Here is a 25,738-nt window from a genome sequence, read left to right on the forward strand (position 1 = left end):
GATAGCTGCACAAAAATGTAATTTACCATGGACTGTGTTATTATTATCTGCTGATAAAACTGCTGCCTTGTAATTACAACATACACTTTCCCCATCTAGCTGCTATCATTGTAATTCTGTTTCCTAATGTATCAGGAGTTCCCCAAATCACTTAAATTGTAAGCTCATCTGGCAGGGGCCATCTGTACCTTAAGATGCATACACACACAACGATTTTTTGAATGATTATCGATAACGATATCGTTTATCATTCAATCGCTGAAAAAATAGTTCTCTTTCTGAGTTAAAACGATGAACGATTATCATTCATGCGCGTTCACATTTGTAGTTTGTAGTTCAGTCAGACAGACTAACTCAACTATTTTCAGTAAGGGAATATGCAAAAATCGTTGGTAGTTCAAAAAAATCGTTCATTACATTTAGTAAATGAACGATTTTAGTAAATGATTTTTGTTTCCCTTGAAAAAATTAACGAAAATCGTTTACTAAAATCATTTATTTACTAAAACGTTGTGTGTGTGTATGCAGCTATAGGTTTTATGTAAAAGCATGTTATTTGTTTGTATTGTGTGATCCCCTCATTGAATAGCACCGTCTAATATGCTGGCGCTTGATAATCAATGCTTAATAATAACTGCACATATGTTTGTTAGTACAAGTATATGTTACAGAATAATTATTTTTAGCTATATACAGTGCATCCGGAAAGTATTCACAACGCTTCACTTTTTCCACATTTTGTTATGTTACAGCCTTATTCTAAAATGGAATAAAAATTTATTTTTGGCCTCAAAATTCTACACACAATACCCCATAATGACGTGTAAAACATTTTTTTGAGATTTTTGCAAATTTAATAAAAAAAACCCACTAAGAAATCACTTGTACATAAGTATTCACGGCCTCTGCCATGAAGCTCAAAATTAAGCTCAGGTGCATCCTGTTTCCACTGATCATCCTTGAAATGTTCCTACAGCTTAATTGGAGTCCACCTGTGGTAAATTCAGTTGATTGGACATGATTTAGAAAGCCATACACCTGTCTATATAAAGCTCCACACTTGACAGTACATGTCATATCACAAACCAAGCATGAAGTCCAAGGAATTGTCTGTAGACCTCCGAGACAGGATTGTCTCGAGGCACAAATCTGGGGAAGGGTAGAGAAAAGTATCTGCTGATTTGGAGGCCACAATGAGCACAGTGGCCTCCATTATCCGTAAATGGAAGAAGTTTGGAACCACCAGGACTCTTCCTAGAGTTATCCGGCCGTCTAAACTGAGCGATTGGGGGAGAAGGGCCCTAGTCAGGGCGGTGACCAAGAACCAGATGGTCACTCTGTCAGAGCTACAGCAATCCTCTGTGGCGAGAGAAGGACCTTCCAGAAGGACAACCATGTCTGCAGCAATCCATCAATCAGGCCTGTATGGTAGAGTGGCCAGATGGAAGCCACTCCTTAGTAAAAAGCACATGGCAGCCTGCCTGGAGTTTGCCAAAATGCTCCTGAAGGACTATCAGACCACAATGTGACAAAGATTGAACTCTTTGGTGTGAATGCCAGGCATTATGTTTGGAGCAAACCAAGCACCGCTCATCACTAGGCCAATACCATCCCTACAGTGAATCATGGTAGTGGCAGCATCATGCTGTGGGGATGTTTTTCAGTGACAGGAACTGGGAGACTAGTCAGGATAGAGGAAATGATGAATGCAGCAATGTACAGAGACATCCTGGATGAAAACCTGCTCCAGAGCGCTCTTGACCTCACACTGGGGCAACGGTTCATCTTTCAGCAGGACAATGACCCTAAACACACAGCCAAGATATCAAAGGAGTGGCTTCAGAACAACTCTGTGAATGTCCTTGAGTGAACCAGCCAGAGCCCAGACTTGAATCCAATTGAACATATCTGGAGAGATCTCAAAATGGCTGTGCACCGACGCTTCTCATCCAACCTGATGGTGCTTGAGAGGTGCTGCAAAGAGGAATGAGCAAAACTGCCCAAAGATAGGTGTGCCAAGCTTGTGGAATCATATTCAAAAAGACTTGAGGCTGTAATTGCTGCCAAAGGTGCATCAACAAAGTATTGAGTAAAGATTGTGAATACTTATGTACATGTGATTTCTTAGATTTTTTTTTTTATTAAATTTTCAAAAATCGCAAAAAAACTTTTTACACGTTGTCATTATGGGGTATTCTGTGTAGAATTTTGAGGACAAAAATTAATTTATTCCATTTTGGAATAAGGCTGTAACATAACAAAATGTGGAAAAAGTGAAGCGTTGTGAATACTTTCCGGATGCACTGTACATATTACTCCTAAAAATTTGACTGTCAGAGTAAAGGGTTTACTTTATTAAGCAATCTAATATAATGATATCATATACAGAATAGTACCACTTACATCAAAAGAAATCATTATGACAATTCCCAGCTGAGATTGAGATTGCCAAATTTATTTAAGTCATTAGAAAATAGCCATTTATCAATTTTATGAATACACGTAGTTTCAATTTTATGAGTTCTGCTTAATAAAGTGGTTTCATTTTTTGGCTTTATATACACCTTAAACTTATAGTAATTCACTAAGGAAAAATAATAATTTGATTTAATATAGTGTACGCATACTATGGTCTACGTTATTAGAAGTATATTAAACCATGCATACTATCCAACTCCTACATTCATAGCATGACACAGGCATATAATACACATACATATGATCCATGAATCAGTGACAGTTCCACTTGATTAAAATGTGCAGGGTTCATCCGTCATTGTGGAGCTAACTGAGAGAATTCTGCTGATGTGCAAGTCCACATCTGTTTCACAAGCACCACTCTGCTACTCTTTGTCTTGTGCAGTATGATTGATTTATTGGTCATATCTTACACTCCTTTTTATTGACACTTTTACAGTTTCCATTAACAAAGTAACCACATTACTAGGGAACTCCAGACAGCCGATAACTGAAGACTCAGCTGTGACCTGAAATGAACCTTGGAAACCTATTACTGTCATTATATCTGGTGGGTGCAAGAAGAACTGCATCTTCAAGTGGTGCAAACAAGGAAGACCTTACAACATGTTACCTGTCATCCATAAGTAGAACTGCTGAAGAAATAACCTTTATAGTGAAAACGAGAGTAGTTTTATCAGAGACACTTTGCTGTCAGCTACCTGCCTTATAAACCTCTGTTAAAAAGGAGCTGCTGTCATCTTCTTAAAGTAAAGAGACAGAAGATGTCCAGGCTGACTATAGATTAGAGTGAACAAAAAGCAGTAAAGGTATTAAATTGGTTAGGGCTGACAGAGCTGGTTAGTAATAATGTTATTGTCAGTAAGATGGGTTCAAATCTCAGCATGACCTATGGTATCTTGACCTTGAAATTTTTTTTTGTGCTGTGTTTTCCTGAGACATTAAAAAAAAAAGAAAGAATACATTCTTTCATTCAGTCTGTTGTTTCCTCAGAACACCACATGTGATGGCCCTAATGTAGGAAAGCTGTTTAGGCAACTTGTGCAGAGACAGTTATATAGGCTACTAGCTGATGTACCCTGGGGTAATGTATAAATAATTCAAATGTATGAACTTTAAAAATATTGATGCACCATAGTGACATGAGCATCACAATGCTATGTGGATGTGGGTGGCCTACTCTTTCTACTATATCTTATTTCTTAACTTAATATTCCTCCTCACATAATGGCACTGCCTCCTTCACATGTAGTCCTGTCCTCAGGACACTGTCTGCCATAACATTAGTTGCTCAACTCCTGCTGCTTTGAGCACTCTGATGATTAGATTGGCTAAGAAACAGGGTAGACAGAGATGATCAGCTGATGGAGATTGTCAACTCACATCTTAAAAGAAGGAGGTGTGTGTGTGATTAAAGGGGAGATCAACTCTACTGTGGTTAATTCCAACTATGCCTATATAAACACTTTTAATAACTACACAAGAAAATATAATAAAACACTAATTTCTGGTTTGGTCAATGACTGACCACTCACAATATTTCAAGGCTTGCATCTAGGTTTTTACAATTTGTGGAGATACCAAATAAGTTATGTAAAGCACACTTTAATATGCACCTCACAAAAATGGGAAATACAATATAAGTTGGTATGATGTTTATAGATAAGAATTTTTCTCATGCTCCAGAAAAACACTAGATGGGGCCTCAATTTTCTCATGGCTCCGCTAATAGCAAGTCATGTGGAAGACAGAGAGTGACAGACAGCCTCCAAAGAACCCATGAAGATGCCCTGATGCTGCTGCAGTAGCCAAGAATGAGCCAGGGTAGGCATAGCTACCAGGAATTTAAAAAAACAACAACATCAGATCATCAAATGATTTCCATTTGATGGTGTCAAACATCGGACCGCCACCATCAAATGGTAAAAACAGTACCATCGGGAAAAAACATTGATGCTTAGTAATCATTGGATTCCGATGTCCGTTGTGCTGAACCTGCAGGTGGACTCCAGCCACCAATCCTCCATTGTGACGTGCTCCCTCACCAACTTGATGTTCCTGCCTAGCCACATGTCTTTGGTAAAGAGAAGGCACCTCCCATGGAAGTCAGCCCAGGAAATACAGGGCATAATGTACAAAAAGGACATTGCTTATCACAATGTTTGGCAGTAAGGGACGTATGTACATGGAGGCTTGGGAAAAATGCACAAGTGCCCTGTGGACATGCTGCTGATAATGTGTATGGTAGCTGCAATAAAAATCTCTTATCCATGATCCTCCTGCCCTTCCCAGCACATACCAGTGGCAGGGCAGCAGCAGTGGGGCTTGTGGTGACACTGGTGAGATGCAGGGGGCAGGAGTGAGAAGCATGGGGTTGTGGTGAGATGCAGGGGACTGCGATGACATGGCATAGGTTGTTATGAGATGCAGGGGACTTTGACGAGATGAAATTGCTCCTGTGCAAAGCTGGGGTGGTTTGCTAGTCTTTATAAAGTATATTCTTGTTTATGGTGTTGTGTAGTTATTTATTATTGGCTTACTAATTAACACAGCCCAAGCATTGCAGTTTTCATTACCACAACTGTCACCAGCCAAGGATTGTGATGAGCCCTGTAGCTATAGCACAGAGCTGGTTTTACCACATTTCTGGGCAGGCAGATTTGCCAATATAATGCACCCCTATGAACAGTGGCAGCTCCAGAGGTGGGGCTGCAATTCAGTACCAAATTCAGTTAGGAAAGTCAGACCAACTGCCAGTGAGTCCCAGCTGGTGATGTTTGGTAGTGTTTAGAAGGGCATTTGGTGTGGCTCACCTATTTTAATTTTATACTGCACTGCAGACCCACCTCTGGAGTTGCTATTGCCTGTGAAGATCCTCTTAAAGCCTATGGGTCAGAATCTATTAGCCACGGTAATTATTGTGGGCTTGTAGCAGTGCCTGGGGATTCAATTGATGTATGTGATAACCCCCCTGAAGTTTTTACAGAAATCTGCATTAAGTAGAGTTTATGCCCTTATTGAGGCTGCTGTGAATACGTTAACCCATAGCTCTGGGTACATATCCTGTAAACAATGGGTTAACGCACTTTAGCCGTGGATTGATCGTGCAAGGAAGGGCTTGTTGTTGAATAGCTCCAGGAATAAAAGTCCGAGGCTACAAGCCTTTTCCTTACACGGTAATGTATCAAGGCTAATTGAATCCAGCCATGTTGATTCAGCCACATACTTACATAGTATTTTGAGGTACACGTATATCAGAGATTTGTGGCCAAATTTTTTAATTTACACATGGTTCATATAATTGTGACCTGCTCTAAATGAAACCTAATATTTATGTGGCTTAATTTTATATATTAATAATAATAATAATAATAATAAAAAACAACAGCAACAACATCAACATTATTATTATTATTATTATTATTATTATTATTATTATTATTATTATTATTATTTATATTTTACAACACTCACAGAAAATATCAAACCAGTCCCTTTCACGGTGAAAGTTATAATTATATTTCCTACCACACAAACACACACACTAGGTGCCAATTAACCTGCCAGTATGTTTTTTTTTTTTAAGTATAGGAGGAAAGCTCATATACTGTATGTGTATTCAACTCTTAAATTGTACTGGTGTCATCATTCTAGTGCTTTTTGCATAGGATTATGGTCAGTAAAATACGGGTTCTGAATGTTTTTCTATTGTCACCAGAAAAAGGCATTTGCCTTTTAGTGTGGTCATCAGAATATAAGCTCAGCATTTGTATTGTGTTGACTTGAATATGTCCTCTCCATATTGTCTATAATCAATAGAGTCATGCACTGTTCTGTAGCCCTCTGAGCTCATTAGACAGTGATAACATACTAGCCTGCTCTGCATTGTACTGTGGTCACCAAATTGCAGCTCTGTATTTATTCTATGGTAACATTGTTCTGTGGTTAATCAGAAAAAAAGCTACGTTTTGCACTATGATCATCCAAAAATTGTTTCTGTGGTCATCCAATTACTGGTTTTACATTGCACTTTGGTCACCAGAATATGTCTCTGCCTTGGTCAAAGCCCATATGTGGTCACTAATATGTGGGCTCTGCATTGTCCTGTGGTCACCAGAATCAATCTCTGTGTATTCACTTGTTTGCTATACTGTGCATACTATTTACTCATCTCTATATTCACCCCTGAATATGCCTCCAGGCATTTACACAAGACATAGAGTACATTAAAATGGAACTAACCTCAATGTATTTGACATACACACACACATGCATGCACATGCAATAAAAGGTATATTTTTTGCATTGTGCTGTAATTATATTATGGATAGTTCTGATTCTACATTTGATAGCTGTTATTTTGGTAACTGGCAAAATCTCCATTGTGTAGAATGGTCAGAATGTGAAACAATGACTGATTTAAGTTTGCAAAGACTGTCCATTGCATTCTGCCTGCTGCCCTAACATAAACCTTTGCTTAGGCGTTTCCAAATCACCAAATGCTGTGCTGTAATGTTTCAGTCTCTTATCTAAGTCTTTGATGGACTCTTTGAACATTTAAGCTCCAGTCTATACTGTACCTACCACTAAGAGCTGCTTCATTGCAAAACAATACCTCAAACTACCATGTACTCATTGCACCCATTGCAATCTGGCACAGGTGCCCAAGTTGTATATAATAATTAAAGAGTAAATATTTGCCAAATTCTATTGCTTCCAAGAAAAATGTATAGGCATCTCTAAATACAACCCTACTATGGCTATAAGTACTGACTTATTTCTGTAAATGAGCTATATAACTTAATCAGTTCTCATTTACTACTTTATAATATTAGTTCAGATATAACACAATAATATCCTCAAATGAATATATTAATAACATGCCTTCAGTGTATTATAGAATTTGTCACACCTCTCACAATTGCACTTGTATCTCTGTTTCCTTAATGTGCCTTATTCGGAGTCCATATACCCTGCCCTCCCTCTCCCTTCCCAACATTTACTGCTGTAAACTGAGGAAAGCAGTGCAGCTGAGGACATTGTGCTTATTCATAGCAATAAAGTAAATAATTGTTATTACCAACATAGATTTTTGAGCTAGGTTTCCTAGAAAATATGGAACACCAAATAGGGTTTTTTTAGACTTCCAATGAGAAATGAGTTTTAATACAAACATATTACTTTTATGTCGCTCGAAAGTTTAATTTTGTAAATTTAAAAAGGCTTTGACAGTATTATGTAATAAGTTTCAACATTACCATGTTTTCTCTCCCTATTTATCACCTACTTTCTATTTTATCTCTTGTACAGCATTTTCTTTTATCTTTACCCAAACCATAACCCCTGCTTTATACAGATATTATAGCTAAGGTAATACAATGGGGAAATTCATGGTATTGTAATCTCATGTTCACACTATCTTAGTACTGTATGATATACTGCCCTCTACTGACAGCTAGCTGTCACACTCAAATCAGCCCACAGAGCAAACATACGTTCACAGTCGTTACATTTATAGAACAATACATCCTATAACCATATTGTTATGAATAGATTAAATTATTTAATGGTAGGTATACTGAATACTATTAGCTATTTCCTGACCATCATTGTAAAATATTGTGACTTCATAAGTAATGTATATAGTATGGCTAGAGTTTAAAAATATCAAAGACTTATCAGAAGCCAATATTTGTTACATTTAAAAATCTATCAAATCCAGATTTTCAGTTACTGGTTATAACTAAAGCTGAGTACATACTATAAGATATATTATACGATATAACATACCGACGTGGATCAGAACAATATATCATTCGGATCATATCATTTGTACACCCAACTGTGTGTATACGGCGTTTGTTCATCGCTTCATCACATCTGCTGTGCTGCACAGCAGATGGAACGATGCAATGATCGATGCCATGATGTTACAGGCAGCATGTAACGATATATTGCGCCATTGTGCACCTGATCGTGTAGTGCGATATACAGTATCGTTACATCGAGTCGTTCCTTTGCTGGGTACACATATTGTATAGTGTGTATTCAGCTTTATTTGTGAACTTGGAAAGAGTTTCAAACTGTTACTGTGTTAAAAATTGTATACGGGTGATCAGGAACATCTATGCATACATTTAATCCGACCTACAAATTCATTAAAACTTTTTTTCTTCTAGAACAAATCCTATAACTTAATGTCCACCTCAATGTCCATGTTTTCTTGTTGGGCGACAAGCTTGTTCAGAATCATCACCACATTAAATTTTCCCTTGATTCAAAATCAATGTCTTATTGAAATATACCCACCTATAGTGACTTTTAGCAAGCATGAAAGTAGTCTTCAGTTGCTTAAAACTTCACACATTTTACCTTTTTCATCTTCTTTGCCCTTAATTGGGGACACTATACACAATTGAATCAAAGGAAGTTGAAGTGTGATGTAGGTAGGTAAGAACAAGGTCAGGGGTTGGAGGTGATCCAGATATTTCAAAGTGTATTCCAGATATTTCAAAGTGTATTCCAATAACACAGCACTTTTGGTTAACCCATAGTAAGAAGTAACATGATTTGTCTATTTTTGTCATATCTAGGCTGGTCTGCGATCTTGTGCAAAATGTTAACTCACAGTAAAAAAATATGTTGTCTTCCTATTAAAAAGGACACATTTTAATGGTTTACACCAATAAGCATTACTGTTTTATATAACCATTTTATGAAACTTGAGAGACATAGGGTTAATGTACTGTATCCTGCAGTAAGTGCTGCAAAGTACATATATACATTTTGTTAACAGTAAATGTAGACTTCCAACATAGAATATTCTCTGAAGGATCTTAACTAAAAAGGACTATTGGGGAAATGGTTTTAATTAATTCACAGAACAATACATGGGAGTTCATCTCAATTTTATGGTTAATCATAATCATAAACACACAATCTCTATGAATCCAAACATCACACTCACACCTTGCCTTTAAGATGGGTACACACCTGACAGATATATCTGCAGATGATGGTCATTCATAGACACGGAACGGCCATGATCTGCTTGTGCCCTTGTGTCCCGGCAGCTGGGGGACGGGACCTGGCTGCCGGTGGGCATGTTGGGGGCATGTCTCGCCCCCCTCCTCGCGGAAGCTGCTGTGTGTGTACGGGTGGTCTACAGACCACCTGTACACACTTGCTGATGGACAGATATTTCTGTAGACATATCTGTCCATCGGTTGTGCAGCACTGCCAATGCGATATGTTGGTGAAAGGCGACATTCACTGACATATCTCAGGTACACACTGGCCAACAGGCAGCAGATATATTGATCGATCAATTGATCGGCCAATGTATCTGTCAGTGTGTACCCTAGTTGTGCTTGCCAAATGTAAGGAGCACTTTTTGAACTTAAGTTATTCCGTTTGATTGTGTATGACTCTGCATTCTAATATATTCCATGGTTAGGCAAACCTCATGTATACTTTACATACTTTAGTGGTGTAACTAGGGCAGGGCAAGCAGGGCATGTGCCTTGGGTGCCGTAGGATGGGCGGGGCGCCGCCCGCCACGGTCTGGCCTGGCCCATCCTAGTTAGGCAATATAGTGCAGACCGCAGTGTGTGTGGTCAGCACTACACATTTACACAGGACCGGCGTTAGGCTTCCCTGCACCTAGTGCAGGTCCTGTGCTGCACAGCCAAGCCCCTTCCCGCCCCCTTAGCACTTACCCAATAGCACCAGGCAGAGGGTGGGAGGCTGGCTCAGGCTGTGCAGTTTAACACACACATTGCCGCCAGTGCAGCAGCGATGTGTGTGTTAACCAGCAGCCAATTAGAGTCAGACAGACTCTCATTTGCTGTTGCACACTAATCACAGCTGCGCGGTGGCGATGTGTGTGCTAATCAGCAGCCATTGAGATTCAGACAAACTCTCATTGTCTGCTGCAGCTCCCACTGCAAGAGCCGGGCTGGAGCTCACTCATGAGCTCCGCCTTCCGGCTCCTGCAGTGGGCAAAGGGAGAGACGTCATGACATCTCTCCTATAATGCAGAGCATGCCAGCCCTGGAGGACTGACGTGCGCCGGCAGCAGCGGGAGCAGTGGCCAGAGCCGGAGCGTGGATTCAGGTAAGTGTATTTTTTTTTTTTACTTGTGTGTCTGCACTACCGGTGGGGGGGCTGCTACTGGGGTCACCATTACTGGGGTGGACCTCTACTGGGGATGGGGTACTACTACCGGGGGCACTGCATCTGGAGGGGGAACTTCTACTGGGGACTAGTACTGTGGGGGTAAACTACTATTGGGGGCACTATATAAGGGGCTTACTACTAGGGGTCCACTACTGGGGGCACTAATAAGGGGGACCACTACAGGGGGCACTGTATAAGGGCACTGGATAGGGGGGGATCACTACTGGGAGCCTTCATAAGGGAGACCACTACTAGGGGCATTGCATGGGGGGACTACAGCTGGGGGCACTATATAAGGGGCTTACTACTAGGGGCACAAGGGGCACTGGAGAGACCACTACTGGGGGCACTAAATAGGAAGGACCACTACCGGGGGCACTATATAAGGGCACTGGATGGGGGGATCACTACTGGGGGCCTGCTTAAGGGGGATCACTACTGGGGCACTGTATGGGGGGGACTACTGCTGGGGGCACTATATAAAGGGTACTGCATAGGGGGTACCACTACTGGGGGTACTGCATAGGGGGGACTACTACTGGGGGAACTATATAAAGGACACTGCATAAGGGGGTACCACTACTGGGGGCACTGCATTGGGGGGACTGTTACTGGGGGCACAATATAAGGGGCACTGCATAAGGGGACCACTACTGGGGGAACCACTACATTGGGCACTGCATAAGGGGGACAACTTCTGGGGGCATTGCATACTGGGGGTACTGTATAAGGGGAACTAATAAGGGGCTGCATAAGAGGGACCACTACTGGGAGCATTGCATACTGGGGGTACTGTATAAGGGGAACTAATGAGGGGCTGCATAAGAGGGACCACTACTGGGGGCATTGCATACTGGGGGTACTGTATAAGGGGAACTAATGGGGGGCTGCATAAGGGGGACCACAACTGGCGGTACTGTATAAGGGGCACTACTATGGGCCTGCATAAGAGGGACCACAACTGGGGACATTGCATACTGGGGGTATTGTATAAGGGGCACTACTGGGGTTAAGGTGCATATGGAAAGGAATGTTCAGAGTAACGATAAAGCAGTGTGTGTCATGTTCACACACCCCATTTTTAAGTGACCATGCCCATTTTTCGCACATAGGGAGGGGGGGCTCCATTTTTTTTTTTATTTACCTTGGGCTCCAAATACCCTAGTTATGCCACTGGCTTTACATGAGAAACATCTTATAGCAATATACATACACAATACAGTAATATGACATTGTAAATCAAAGGACTCTGTACTGTAAGTTTGAGCATTCCACATACAGTATAATAACACCAGGCAGGCTATTGATCCAAGTAGTATTGTAAATTCACTAAGTATTCTCATTACCATCTTCTGGAATGAGAAATAAGAATCTTTTTTCTTGTGAAACATGAAGGATATAATGTGACCTTTTTTTTTTTTTTGCTGGATTGAGAAAAGATTTTGAATGTAACATAATGGTAACATTTGCATTTAAATATATATTGTGTGTATTATATTATATGCATTAAAATATAGTATATGTACAGTAAATAGTATTTAAGCAATAAGCTTTATTTACAACTACATTACTACTTACGTCATTGTCAAAGACCACTGAATGCATTCATTTTATTTCTATTATATACAAGTGCAGAACCAAATATTTCATTACTACCATATCTCAAGTTTTTATATGTTGCATAAACCTGAGGGAAAAAAAAAATCTATAGCTGAGTTTTATTATTTTTATAATGTCCTATTTATCCCAAGTAGTAAAACATTTACTAGGATGCATTGATATTTTCTGTTTATTGAATACAAGTTTAATAAGCCATCATAGTAACTTTATAATCTGTGCTGTGACGTTGAGCTTGATTGCCTGCAGAAATATATGTTCTGTAGCTATAAAGCCTCATTTACTCTACTTCTAGTTTTAGGAAGTATTTTCAGTACATCTTAACTATTTAATGATGAGAGCTAATTTCAACCTTAATGGCTTGAACATTCATTTAAATTGATTTGATTTAGCCTAACCAAGAGAATTATGTATTGCATTATTTGATGCTGTTCTGGTAGCATATAGTGATACAGTTGAGACCCCGGCGGTCGGGATTTCAGCACTCAAAATGCAGGCACCGAAAACCCGACACCAGTCAGAATCCCAGCGCCAGCTTCCTGACCACTGGTATCCTGATGGTAATTGTTGGGTTTAGGCGGAGGGTTAGAATTAGGGTTAGGGGTTTGGGTCAGATACTATGGACAAGGCTAGGGTTAAGCTGCAGGGTGGGGGGGGAGATTAGGTTTAGGCTGGGTAGGAAGGAGGGTTAGTAGTAGGGTTAGGATACTTACCGACAGGCATCGGTATCCTAACCCTGTCGGAGATGCTGGCATCGGTATTCTGACCGCCGGGATCCAGAACACCAGCATCCTTTACCCAACCCTTTTAACTAAATATATATCTTTATTGGGCATTAGATAGGACAAATGGAACATGCATTTTTCCTGAATTTGTTCCACAGTTCATTTTAGACAATACATGCAACTTCAGAAGATTATCCTAAATTATTATCTGCAATTAAACCTGAACACACGAAGGGCAGAATTATGTATTTTTCTCAGGGATGCAATTTTATGATTTTTATTATTTTATGACTAACTTGCCTTCACAATTTTTTTTACCAAAAGGTTCCCCCTAGACTTAGCAGTGATACATCCAAGGCAGGGCCATCTTAACAGCAGTGTAGGCCCTGGGCAAAGCAATGCCCTGGGGGCCCTACCCACCCATTCATGGAACAAAAATGTAAACGGTCAATAAAATTAAACCTTTAGATTTATTGGTACTTTCAACAAAATCTGTTTAAACACAAAGATATGATGTAAATCGAGGATTAATCAACAGAAACTTATGAACATTGTCAGCCTTGAAAAACAAAAACATTCATAGAAGTATCTCATTGTAGTAGCGTAACTAAAAGGTGTGGGGGTTGTCCGGCTTCCAATCACTGAGGAGGAGCTGGCAGTGCATGGAGAGACTCCAGAGGTAGCCTGGCATCTCTGGGTGTGCTGGGCAAGCCCCCAGAGTGATTAAACTGGGGGTGTGCTGTGGGCCTACGCCCACTCCAATACCATGACCAGGGATCCAGCTCCCCACAGCTCTGATAATACAGGAGCCTCGCTGTATACTAGAGTGTATACAGTATACTACTTAGTATCATTGAATGATACTCCTATATGTGTATTGAATCTTACATTATATATATATATATATATATATATATACACATACATACATACATACACAAAAGGGCTCACTATTCTCCTTGTTAACTGTTCACCTTAATAAAAATGTTGCAGGCCACAATGTCAGCTGCACTTTCTTCTCTTAATTGCAGTGATGCCGGCTGTGGTGACTCGTCATCCTTCTCTACACTGGCGCTGATGTCATCACATCAGCGTCAATGCACAAAACCACAGAGGAGCCGCCTGTCACTTCAGCAGTGCTGTGGGAGTCTGTCTCTGAAGCGCTTCTATAGAGATCAGATGGGGAGGGATTTTCCGGGCCATCTTCCGGTACAAGTTGGTGCAGCCCCATTTGCTGATATAGTTAAAAATTGTACTGTACCAGCCAAAATGAACCCCTAGAATCATTGGGGCCCAGTATGCCCATACATTAATGCGGCCCTGATCCAAGGTAATTTGCTTAGTAACTAGCACATAATTTTTTATTAGATTATGTATTTATTTTTTTTAGTATTATTTAGTATGTGAGGTCCGATTCTGGTCTCCTCTGCATCTAATAGAGCATTTCTCAACTGCAAAGAATCCCCACTGAAGTCACATGGTGATGCTTTGGCAGCAAGACAGGATTAAGGGCGGGGTGACAGGTACGGTCACCTCGGGGTCTCCACACACAGAGGGGCCCACACCACTAGTGCATGCGTGGGAGGGTTCTGAGTACATAGAAACCCCCCGACGAACAAATACCCACCTACAGTGGCCAAAGAGGGGGCGGAGCCAATACGGCAAGCCCTGCCCCCATAGTACCCACGAATGGTGGCATTATGGTGTGAGGGGGTGGGGCCTTATGATGTGAGGCCCACCAGCAACCTGCAGCTGTTGCATAAAAATGTAAGTGTATGTTTACTGTTTTATTGTGTATGTGTTTGGGTGTATATACTGTATGTGTTATTGTATATACAGTATGTGTTAGTGAGTGTGTATACTATGGATGTGTTAGTAAGTATAAATGTGTATGTCTTGTGTGTATGTATTTGTTTATGTGTGTATACTGTATATGTATACACACATAAACGCATGCACACCGCCTCTCATGCCAACTGATTACTTCCTCCCATTCCTGCCTCTAAGATTTTACCCGCACTGCTTCCCACCTTTGGAACTCTCTCCCTCTTCCCATCATACTCTCCACCTCTCTACAATTCTTCAAATGGGCTCTCAAGACCCATTACTTCATCAAAGCCTTCAAGCTCTCATCCTAACTTGCTGCTACATGTTCCATCCTCCCTGTCTACCCCATCTGTTGTACACCTGTTTGTCTGCCCTTCCCCTTTAGAATGTAAGCTCTTTACCCTTTTGTGCTTCTCCTTACTTTACTTTCATCTACTTCTTACTCCCCACTAGGGCATCTAACACTTGGTTGCTTATGCTCTGTTGCTTATCTGGGTGTTATGTTCTCTAATGTAGCAATGTATATTATCTTTGTCCTCGTCCTGTATTGTATTGTTCTGTAAGTCACTGGTCAACCAATTTGTTCATATACTTTGTAAGGCGCTGTGGAACACTCGTGGCGCCATGCAAATACATGATAATAATAGTAATAATAATAATAATAAAATGTATGTAATATATAATATATACTTCTGCTACATATATATATATATATATATATATATATATGTATATATATATATATATATATATGTGTGTGTGTATGCATGTTTAACACACATGTATATATATACAAATTTACAAATCCAATGCTGGGGTGACTGACCCAAACAAGGTACCACCTTGCTAGAAACAATTTTCAAAAGTAGGGGTGCACTCATCAGTCTTCATGAAAAATATTTAACTTTATTTAAACCATTATAATAAAAGTACAGCCATCGATGTTTCAGTCCAATCCACGGACCTTTCTCAAGGTCAAAGGTACGTGGATTGGACCGGAATGTCGATGGCTGTACTTTTATTATAATGGTTTAAGTGAAGTTAAATATTTTTCATGAAGACTGGTGAGTGCACCCCTACTTTCAAAAATTGTATAACATATACATATATAAATATATATATATATATATATATATATATATATATATACACACACATACATACACACACATATATAGCCCACCCCCTCCAGAAAATCCTGTGTTCGCTCCTGCCCACATATATATATCCTGATGAAGGGACTTCTTTTGTCTTGAAACGTTAATCTATGGAGTAAACTACACGTTATGTCTTGAAGTCCGCTGAGTGCCGCCTGATCCCTGGTTCATATACTGTATGTATATATATATATATATATATAGATAGATATAGATATAGAACTCCCCCCCCAGAAAATCCTGTGTTTGCCCCTGCCCACAAGGCTCGGTGTGGCTTGATAGGTGCCCCCACAACTTAGTTGCCCGTTGCCCCAGGGCCCCCACAAGCCTTAATCCGGCCCTGTTTGGCAGCATATGTGCCTGGTCATCATTATCAGTGTACACTTGCACCTGAAAAGATACAGCCCTTAAAAGGACTATATATGATTATGTGATGGTGTGCATTTACATTAAAATACCCTTACTGCTGGTTACTGTACATGAAACTCCATGTCACACCCACTTTACACCTACAGTGTCTGGTCTTTAGTGTTGATATATTCGGAATGATTTCCACTCTCACATTTATGAGTTCCAAGTGTAATGATAGCATAACCAAACAAATCTGTATGATTCCACTAACCAGCTAAACATCATAGATTTAGGTGTGGGCAGACACATTTTACTTTGCCATTTACAAACAGCACCTATGAATAACGTCCATTCTCTCTTATATTATAAGGTATGTAGTGTATATATACAGATCTTGGGTGAACGTATTAGGTCCAACAAATATGTGGACATATTGTGGTACAAAGAAGACTATTTAAGCATCTACAGTACAAAGGAGATGGATGAATAATACATAAAAAATAAGCCCGTGTGTGATTTTCTAAATTGCTAGTTAAATTATGTTTTGAGATACATGTCACATGGAATTTGTAGGAATCACCGCTGGCCCTAAGCCCTGCGGATTAAATACTGACGCCGCAAGGCCGGCAGCTGAAAATCCCAACTATAGGTAAGTAACAACCCTAACCCTCCCCTCTCCCCCCTAACCATAACTCTCCCTTAGGAGTGCCTAACCCTCACCTCCCCCCTTGTGTCTAACCCTAACCTCCCCCCAGGGGTGCCTAACACTACCCTCTCCCCTAGTGCTTAACCCGAACCTCCCCCCAGGGGTGCCTAAACCTAACCCCCCCTCCCTGCACCCTACACCTAACCCTCCCAAGGGGTGCCTAAACCTATCCTTCTCCCTGGTGGTGCCTGATCCTAAACCCCCCTTCCCCAAGCCTAAACCTGACCCTCCCAGGGGGGTGCCTAACCCTAAATCCCCCCGGGAGTCCCTAATCCTAACCCTCCCCCCCTCCGTGGCTAAGCGCTCCCGATGCCTGGCTTAACTACGATCGGTATACCGGGTTTCGGTGTGGGGGTGATAATAGGCGTCGGTATTTAGACACATATCATTAGTCCCATTCCGGGATTTCACAGTCGGAAGCCGGCGATCGGCATTTCGACCGCAAGCTTCTTAACTACATCCCATGTCACACATACATTTTATATATTCATAGGCCAGAACATTTTTTAAATGTTATCACTCAATAGAGGCTAGCTGTAAACACTAGGTGGGCAGATGAACAGCCTTTAAATAGTCAAAAGAAAGGCTCATGACAGGCTTAGAAGACGTACAACTATACCTTTATACACTAGCATTATTATCATTGAGGGCATTGTTTACTCCTTACACTTTGTTAGGCTGTGTCTTTTCTAGAGGGCATCATATTAGTCTATGTGCACAGCACTAACAAACAAAGAACCAAGCCCAGACTGACCTAATGTGCCATTTTTCTGTGTCTGCTGATTCAATTGGCTCTATGTGAAGGTCAGCTTGGTGAATTAACTAGATAAGTGAGCACTCTGCTTTTATCTTGCTGCAAATATATAGCTTTTTTTTCCTTTAATAGCACTGCCTTTATGCAGTATAGCAATTGCTAATTGAAATACTGTTGTAAATTAAAGAAGCATTTCTTACACTTTGCTAAATAGGCTACTTTCACAACTTTGTTGTTTTTAAATCACAGCATCATCTTCTCTTTTTATAAGCTTCAGGTTACCCATGTCAAGCTGAGTTTTTGGGTACATCATGTGGTGATGCCCCACTTAGTTTCTGGACATCTATTACTTCAATATCATTTAATTATATTTAACTCTGACCTTCTTCTGCATTTCAAGTTCAATTACCAATGTTCTTCTGACCCATTTCTTTTTTTCAAACCATTGAGTGAATATTATTCATATTATACAGTAGTAATGTTAATATTTTATGATAGTAACTGATTTTAAAAATATGGTTACACATGTAGAGAAACTATTCTAAACTAAATTACATTTATTTTTGAAAAAGAAAAATTTAGCCCTAGATGATATTAAAGGCACAATTTAACTACTTAAATCAAGCATTTCTTACAATGGATCTGTGTGGAAACTCCATTATAAATATTGGCCTTCACTTAGGGAAAATACCTATGTTTGGTATTGCACATTAATGTTAACCTTCCACTGCCCTCCAAGCTGACATTGTTACTGATTCTGCCACTGCGGGTTGCTTGCAGTCACGGTGTCTCTAGGAGATTCCTGTATACGTTTGCTAGTGTAGAGGCAGACAGATCCTGAATGAAAATCAATATGTTTGGGGTTTTTCCAGCTAAAAGCAAATGGCTTTAGACAAGTGGTTTAGTGAACGTCAGGGATACATCACATTTGGGAAATGGATTTTGTACAGAGTCACACTGTTAAAGTCAATGCTGTTGGTATGTGGTTGGAACTAAGCTTTACAAACCAATACTTATTAATATAGCATGAGGACTGTTCTCACAAGCCTTGCTAATGAATATAAACTGTAATGCAACATACAGAACATTTACACTGCGAGCGCCCTTTGCTTCCCATCGCTCTATTCAGCCTTCGTATAATTACTGACTGTACTTTGCTTAAGCTGGTCACATAGTACTAGATCTATCACCGTTTATGCTACAATGTTTATGAAACTTATGTTGAATGTATAAATATGTCTGGCAAACAGCTACTAATAATGACACAAAGGAGAGACAGAAAAAAAGTTACATTAAAGACAGTGTTCTGTAGATCACGGCTCTGACTCTTGTGAACTGGAGCACTACTGACAGTTGTTATGGTGTGTTGGGAGCCTATTCATTCTTTTGTTTCCTCAAGTCATTCAATTGGAATTTTTATTTTCTTTACTTCTTTTCCTTCAAGCCTTGCATGTATCCTTAATAAAAACCCATGGAATTCGTCTTTGTTATACTATTTATATATTGTACAGTGGGATACATTTTTGGAAATTTTCCAAATTGACTCAAACCAACACTTAAAATACTTTCAGACTAATCTTGCAACCTACAATACATTTGTCAGAATATTTAATTTACATATGTTGTTTCTATAGCCAAATGCTACATTCCATCCAACCCTCAGTAACGTAAAGAAAAAAATAAAATAATGCTGGCCACTTGTGGTGAGTGCATTCAGTTGACATAATCTAAATTGATCCATTTGTTAAATGAAGTGCTTCAATGTGAATTGATCCACTTGTCAAATGAGCTGATTTGAGTTGTAACTTATTGCCAATGTACAATTAAAGTATTGACAAGAACTCTGTCAACCAGTAGGAGTCAAGAACCAATCAAAGTTCTTGCTCCAAAGATTCAAACAGCAGTTGGAGAAACATAGAGATACACTTTCCATTGTATATGTAAAGTTACAAAATTTAAGAATACATTAGCTGTTTTAGAATCTTCAAATAATAGGACAAAATACATAAGACATATTAATCCATTAATTAAGATTTATTTATCTCTATTGGATAGACAAGGCAGATTGCTGGAAATCTTTTGTTTGCTATAACTTATTGTTTGCTAATAATATATTCAAGATTCATGTAACAAAATTCACTTTATTTTCTTCAAATGTTAATATAACACATGTGAAGCAGTCATTCTGCACAGAAGACCATAATTCCATGCATAGATACATTTAGTGACATTCCTTAGCAATGCCAAAGGCCTCCCCACCAAGGATAAAACAAAATGATTTGTACAATGTAATAGTGCCCCTAGTGTATAAATTGGTACATTTTTTTAGTTAATAATTATTGGTTAATTCAGTCATCTCCCAGGCAACCTTTTGTTATCAAGCCTAAATAACTTAAAGGAACAAGGTTTTTGTTTTGTTTTTAAATTAGTAAAATGTCAATGTAATATTATTTAACAGATTGTGTTATGACCACCAGAGGGAGACAGAAAGAAAAGCTGTTTCATTTCCCTAATCTTCCATTTTTCAAACTCTGTTCAGATTATTCTGCCTCTAGGTCTGTCAAAGTGATCTATGCAAAGGAAAGATGAAGTATATACATGAGAAGAATGAAAGCAATTGACAAAAACAGACGTTTCTTTGTTTGAATTTTAATATGTAAAACTGGAAATAAATTTGCCATTTCATTGTCCTTTTTATACTGCTTTCACTATATTTTCCATAGGTGACCCAGTGCACAAACCCATGATGAGTTGTCCTACGACACAGTCTACAGTAGATCCACCGACTGTGCTCATCTTGTACTTATAAAATTATTTTGATTTGGAAATTGCACTGGTGTACACCCAGTCTTACTTTACTTCTGATCTTTAGCAGCTGGTTGATTATTGTGCAGTGTCTAAATGTTTGTCAGAGCTACAGTATTGATGACTCTAGGCTAGTGAGAAGAACAAGGAGAAAAGCAGCAATACTGCATAACTGTGGCAATTCCAGACCGAGATCCCTCATATGTTTGAATGATCTGATGCCAGCGAGCAGGCCACCTGGTGGTAGCCATGTCACCCAGAGGAAGGGCTTTATATGATCAATGAATTTGGTAAAGTAGCTCACGTCTGGTCTTGGTGGTAAACGTGTAAAACATTTGATGGTTGGTATGTATCAATGACTGTAGTTGAAGACAATAAATATCATACAGTAGCTGTTGATGACTAGCAGTCAATACACAATAGAAAACCATCAAACGTAAACTAGATTCCTAATTCTTTTTGTACCATTCACGCAAAAAAAGAGATTGTTATCCATGAAAAATAATGTTGTTACTATATATTGAACTCTTTGTCCCAGGATGGGGTAATTGTAGGAAAAATGTGTACAGTATGACCAAGTGATCACATCTACACAGACACACTGGTGTAGGATAACTAAACAAATTGTAATTATTTTTCCATCATCATTTATAGTGCTATTTATTCACCTGATTTTGAGCTGTCTTAATAATGAATACACTGTATACAGTTAGTGAAGAAGTGAGCAATTTAAGTGAATAAAATGTGAATTGTACAGTATGCAAAAAATTATTATTTATAATCATGAACAATGTGTGACATGCATATGTACATATCACCCAGACATGCATACATAAACACGAATGCTTTTCTCATTCTGACTCAGTTGAATTAATTCTCTTTCAGTTGCTTTAAGATTTTTGTACTATAGAGTAAAAACATTTTATTTTTCATATACTAATATTCTCAAAACTATCAACAGGAAGGTTCTTCTGGGAACAGAGTAAAGGATTACGGAACTGGCAGAGAAGCAAACGGTCTGGTACAACAATAATGTTTATGGAGAGTATTACAGAAAAAAAAACCAATATAGCAGAGTGATGCTAGAAACTTTCGATTATATATAGTATTAAACAGTAGGACTGCTCTCCCTGGTATCACTGCTGGGATCCAAAGGTTGGGATATCACAGTGTAGTACACCCAACAGTGCTCTCTGTTACAGCTCTCATTTGATGAATTGCATGTTTCAGAAGTCCAAATGCAATACAAATCATGTACACATAACCATGTGACTTATTTTTAGGGCTCTCAGAAATATAAGTAAATAATAAACTTGACATATATTGACCTTAAGTATGCTCAACCCATAGCAGTTATAGGAAACAATTCCTTCATATCTAAAGTAGTGTATTAATTATGGGAATATAAGACGTGTGAGTTCAAGATTTAGGGGTGAAAATGGCCTGACCTGAGAAAACTTCGACACATGGGACTGCTACTCCTAAGCTGCACATTTCACTTACTGCAGAAGCCATTCTTGTCAAATTTGCAATGCCATGATATGTCAGATTTACAGTAGTATCTTATTTTGATCATAGCTACAGAGGTGATCATATTTCGTTGTGAGTACTGGTCTAAAATGTTTACTCTTTAATACCAATATGCTATAAAATTCACAGAATCTTTAAGGAAATTATAAAAAAATATACCATAACCTACTCACACTACCCCCAAATATTGTGTAAAAAAAACAAATAATAAAAATACAAAATAAAAACATGGCAATACAGTATAACTAGCAAGAACATGGCAGATTCAAAAAATGGAGGCACTCGAGAATATATTTATATATTGTAATTAGAATATAGGTATTTTAATAACTAATAACAGTGTCTAATAATAATAAAGCACATTTTGTGCACAACAAAAATGATTAAGACGTATCTTTATGTGTGCTTTAATATACATTGAGAAAATTCACTAATATCATTCCCCATGGAGGATAAAAGCAGGGTGTCTCGGTACTGAAAATGTTTGGTTTTACTGTAAACTATAAAAACACGAACCCTATTTGATCTTTGACCTTCTTTGTAAAATTGAGGTTAAGTGTAAGTTCAATATTTTTTTCTTTTCTTTTCTAACCTCTGTTGATGATTGGTCAGTACTCCCTCATGTCTTAGCATGACCCCCAAAACCTTAACTCTCTATAGTATATCTTGTTACAGTATATTATATTTTTAGAAAGATATTAATGTAATACTGATTTTGGAAAACCTATTGTTATTAACTGATTATTAAACCTAATTGCAAGACTAGAGGGTTTAAAGATTCACACCTCATCAATACATTTTTATAATGAATGTATCATTTATTAATCAAAACAGTAACAAGTGCCAGTAAATTTAGCATATTCATTTGTAGAAATGTTCAAGCATATATGAAGCCAATACAAGCCAAAAATATTTCACTTCTATTATTGTCTTTTCCTGCGGCAACAATAACCCTTAATACAAATGTGGCACAATTATCATTCTGTATTGAGAAATTTTAATTAATTAAATTATGGTCAATCAGATAAAAAAGGGAACATTTACAATTTTTTAGAAATTGTTACTGTAACAGGTGTCCTTGCCCCTCTCATGGACTGTCCTTGATAATCATGTATCAGTTTTAACTTTGTGGCACATGTTCTCTCTCTAAAATAATAAATATATGTTTTTTGAAAGATCTACTGTATTATTTCCGTTTCAGATTTTGTAAGTATCAATTTACTGCATAAACACTATAACATTGTCAAACATCCTGTTGCAGAATATTCATTGTAGTAAACTAACAAAACAGTACTTCAACAGAGTGTCTAAATGCATTTTCTTTGAATTCCATTTAATAAAGAGCTTACGAAGTATATTCTTTTCAGCACCTGTTCCTACTACACACTGGCAACAGCTTTCAGGGTAAGAATCTTCTTTGTAAGTTATAAAAGACATATAAAGATGTAATTTCTTCCATGAAGAGATGAACCATTGAGGTATGGCATTACTACAAATAGATGTTTCCTGCATGTATGTGGGACCAGACAAACCTATAGCACTTCAATATTTTTTTTTAAAGAAAAAAAATTAAATCAGCAAACGCATACATTTTTAGGCACAATAATACCTGTTATATATGTACAGTACCTATACGAACAAGAAATATTATCCTCCATCCACTTTAGGTACTATATTTACAGAAACAGTCTAGTATTTCAATTTATATTTAAAATAAATATATGTATTAATAAATATATATATATATATATATATATATATATATATATAAAACATGTCATCAAGATATAACACTTGGTTTATTTCACGTTCACTTTGTGTTTATGTACAAAAGTACATCCTTTGTGATGTACTTACTATACTAATGTTTATTGATTTGTATTAAATGTGTATTAGTGTAGCCATTGCTCAGGCATAACATTAGATTAAGTATCTCTGAAGGAAGTAGATTGCATTATCACTTTTACCGATGTTGTTGTGCAGGCCTTGTCAAAAATGGTTTAATTAAAGTTACTGATGGAGATCACTTACAAAATGGTTACACACAAACCTTCATTATCATAAATTGGCAGGATATAGGTATTAATCTCAAATCCCTATACTCAATGAAATGCAGATGTAAACCTAATTTGGTATAGTTTGTCCTTGGGGAACAAGGAGATTAATGGACACCCAAGGTCAGTAAGTGGAGAGACTGCACAGTCTATAACCTGAACAGGATTTTGAGATGGGAAGCTTCCCGCATACTCCTTAGCTGTTCCTGGTTGAATAACAGAAAGTTAATCTGCTACGGAGGGGGAAACAATTGCAAGACTTATCACAGACTATCACAGTTCTCTGTGAGCACAAAGCAGAAGACAGCACTGAGAACAGAATTGACTGCTGATCTGAGACATCGCTTAAGACAATAAATGAAAACATTGCCTTTGCTTATAAATTACACATCTGCATGTAGAAAGCTACACTATGACATTATCTCTGACAGAGCTGCTGTATTTCATTATCTGTATGCATGAGGGTACTTTATGTGACTAATCCTACCCTTTAAATGCCAATTGCCCATCATGTGGATGGTAGATGCTCTTTTCTGCAGCTACTGCTTAAGAATAAACAACTTTTAAAAGAGCATTGGTATAACTATCATAAGAAACACCTACAGTATCCTGTGTATTCACCAGCATGCAGATATATACGGGCACAGTCACAGCTCAGATCTACAGTATGTCCTTAGGGACAGCTCAAATAAACTCTGCAGTGAATGGAAGACACAGCAAAGCAGGTGAAGGCAGATGTCATCAAAATTTAGTATCTGGGCAGCTGGGAAACCTGGAATGACCATTTTGCTGGATAAGTCATCCATTTCAATTTAGAGTTTGCAGCTAACAACCTAAAGGATATTCCCCTACAGACTCACAGGCAGTTAACCCCTTCACTAACAAAGGCATCAGCAAAGCACTGAGTAACATATTATTTCTGGATCCAAGGCCACAGAAGGACAGACCAGGTATAAGTGATAAAATGGCATGCAGGACTTACCTATGCGAATAACATGTGGCATTCCTTGACAGTCCTGAAGCCAGAGGATGTAGCAGAGAAAAACTGCCCAGTAGTCTAAAACCATACTCCGAAAAGAGAGCCAGTAATGTGTCATTGTTAGAAACAAAATCCCCCCGAAGTTAAGTTAATATGGGATTCCCTGGGACTTCCTTTGCGGTTTTAAGATTCCAGTGATAGCCCAAGACAGTCACAGCTGAATGCCTCTGCACTGCACATGTTAGCAGACTATCCCCCAAGACTCAGCAACTGAAAGCAAAGGTTAGAGGATGTTTCTGCTAACCACACAAAAAAATCTTCTCCCTTTATGTGTGTTCCACTGGTCTGCTTCTCCCAGTCCCATTCACCTGCTGAAGACTAGATGCTTAGATGCAGTCCTCATTGATGCTATCAACTGGTCCTTAGCAAAGCTGTGGAATGGAATTCCAGACCTAGAAGATCAGGAGCTCCCTGGGGCTTGGGGAGAAGGAAAGACAGATGCAGCAACAGCCATCCTGCAGTTGAAGGAAAAAAAAATATATTCCCTTCACTGGCTACAGAGATTTAGCACAAGTGA

The 25,738-nt window shown here is 38.7% G+C and overlaps 1 protein-coding gene across 1 annotated transcript in view; it reads right to left on the reverse strand.

The window, feature by feature from the left end:
- The window catches only part of GRIK3 (glutamate ionotropic receptor kainate type subunit 3), a 707,216-nt gene extending 681,758 nt beyond the window's left edge, over window positions 1-25,458 (reverse strand). The window contains exon 1 of the mRNA XM_088461525.1: window positions 25,165-25,458. Within this exon, the coding sequence (XP_088317651.1) occupies window positions 25,165-25,279 (115 nt within the window). The 5' untranslated portion in view covers window positions 25,280-25,458. The remainder of the gene's footprint in view (window positions 1-25,164) is intronic.
- Between the last annotated feature and the right edge of the window lie 280 nt (window positions 25,459-25,738).

Source organism: Taudactylus pleione, unplaced genomic scaffold, assembly GCF_031769625.1.
Source record: "Taudactylus pleione unplaced genomic scaffold, aTauple2 ptg000007l, whole genome shotgun sequence".
Lineage (NCBI taxonomy): Eukaryota > Metazoa > Chordata > Amphibia > Anura > Myobatrachidae > Taudactylus > Taudactylus pleione.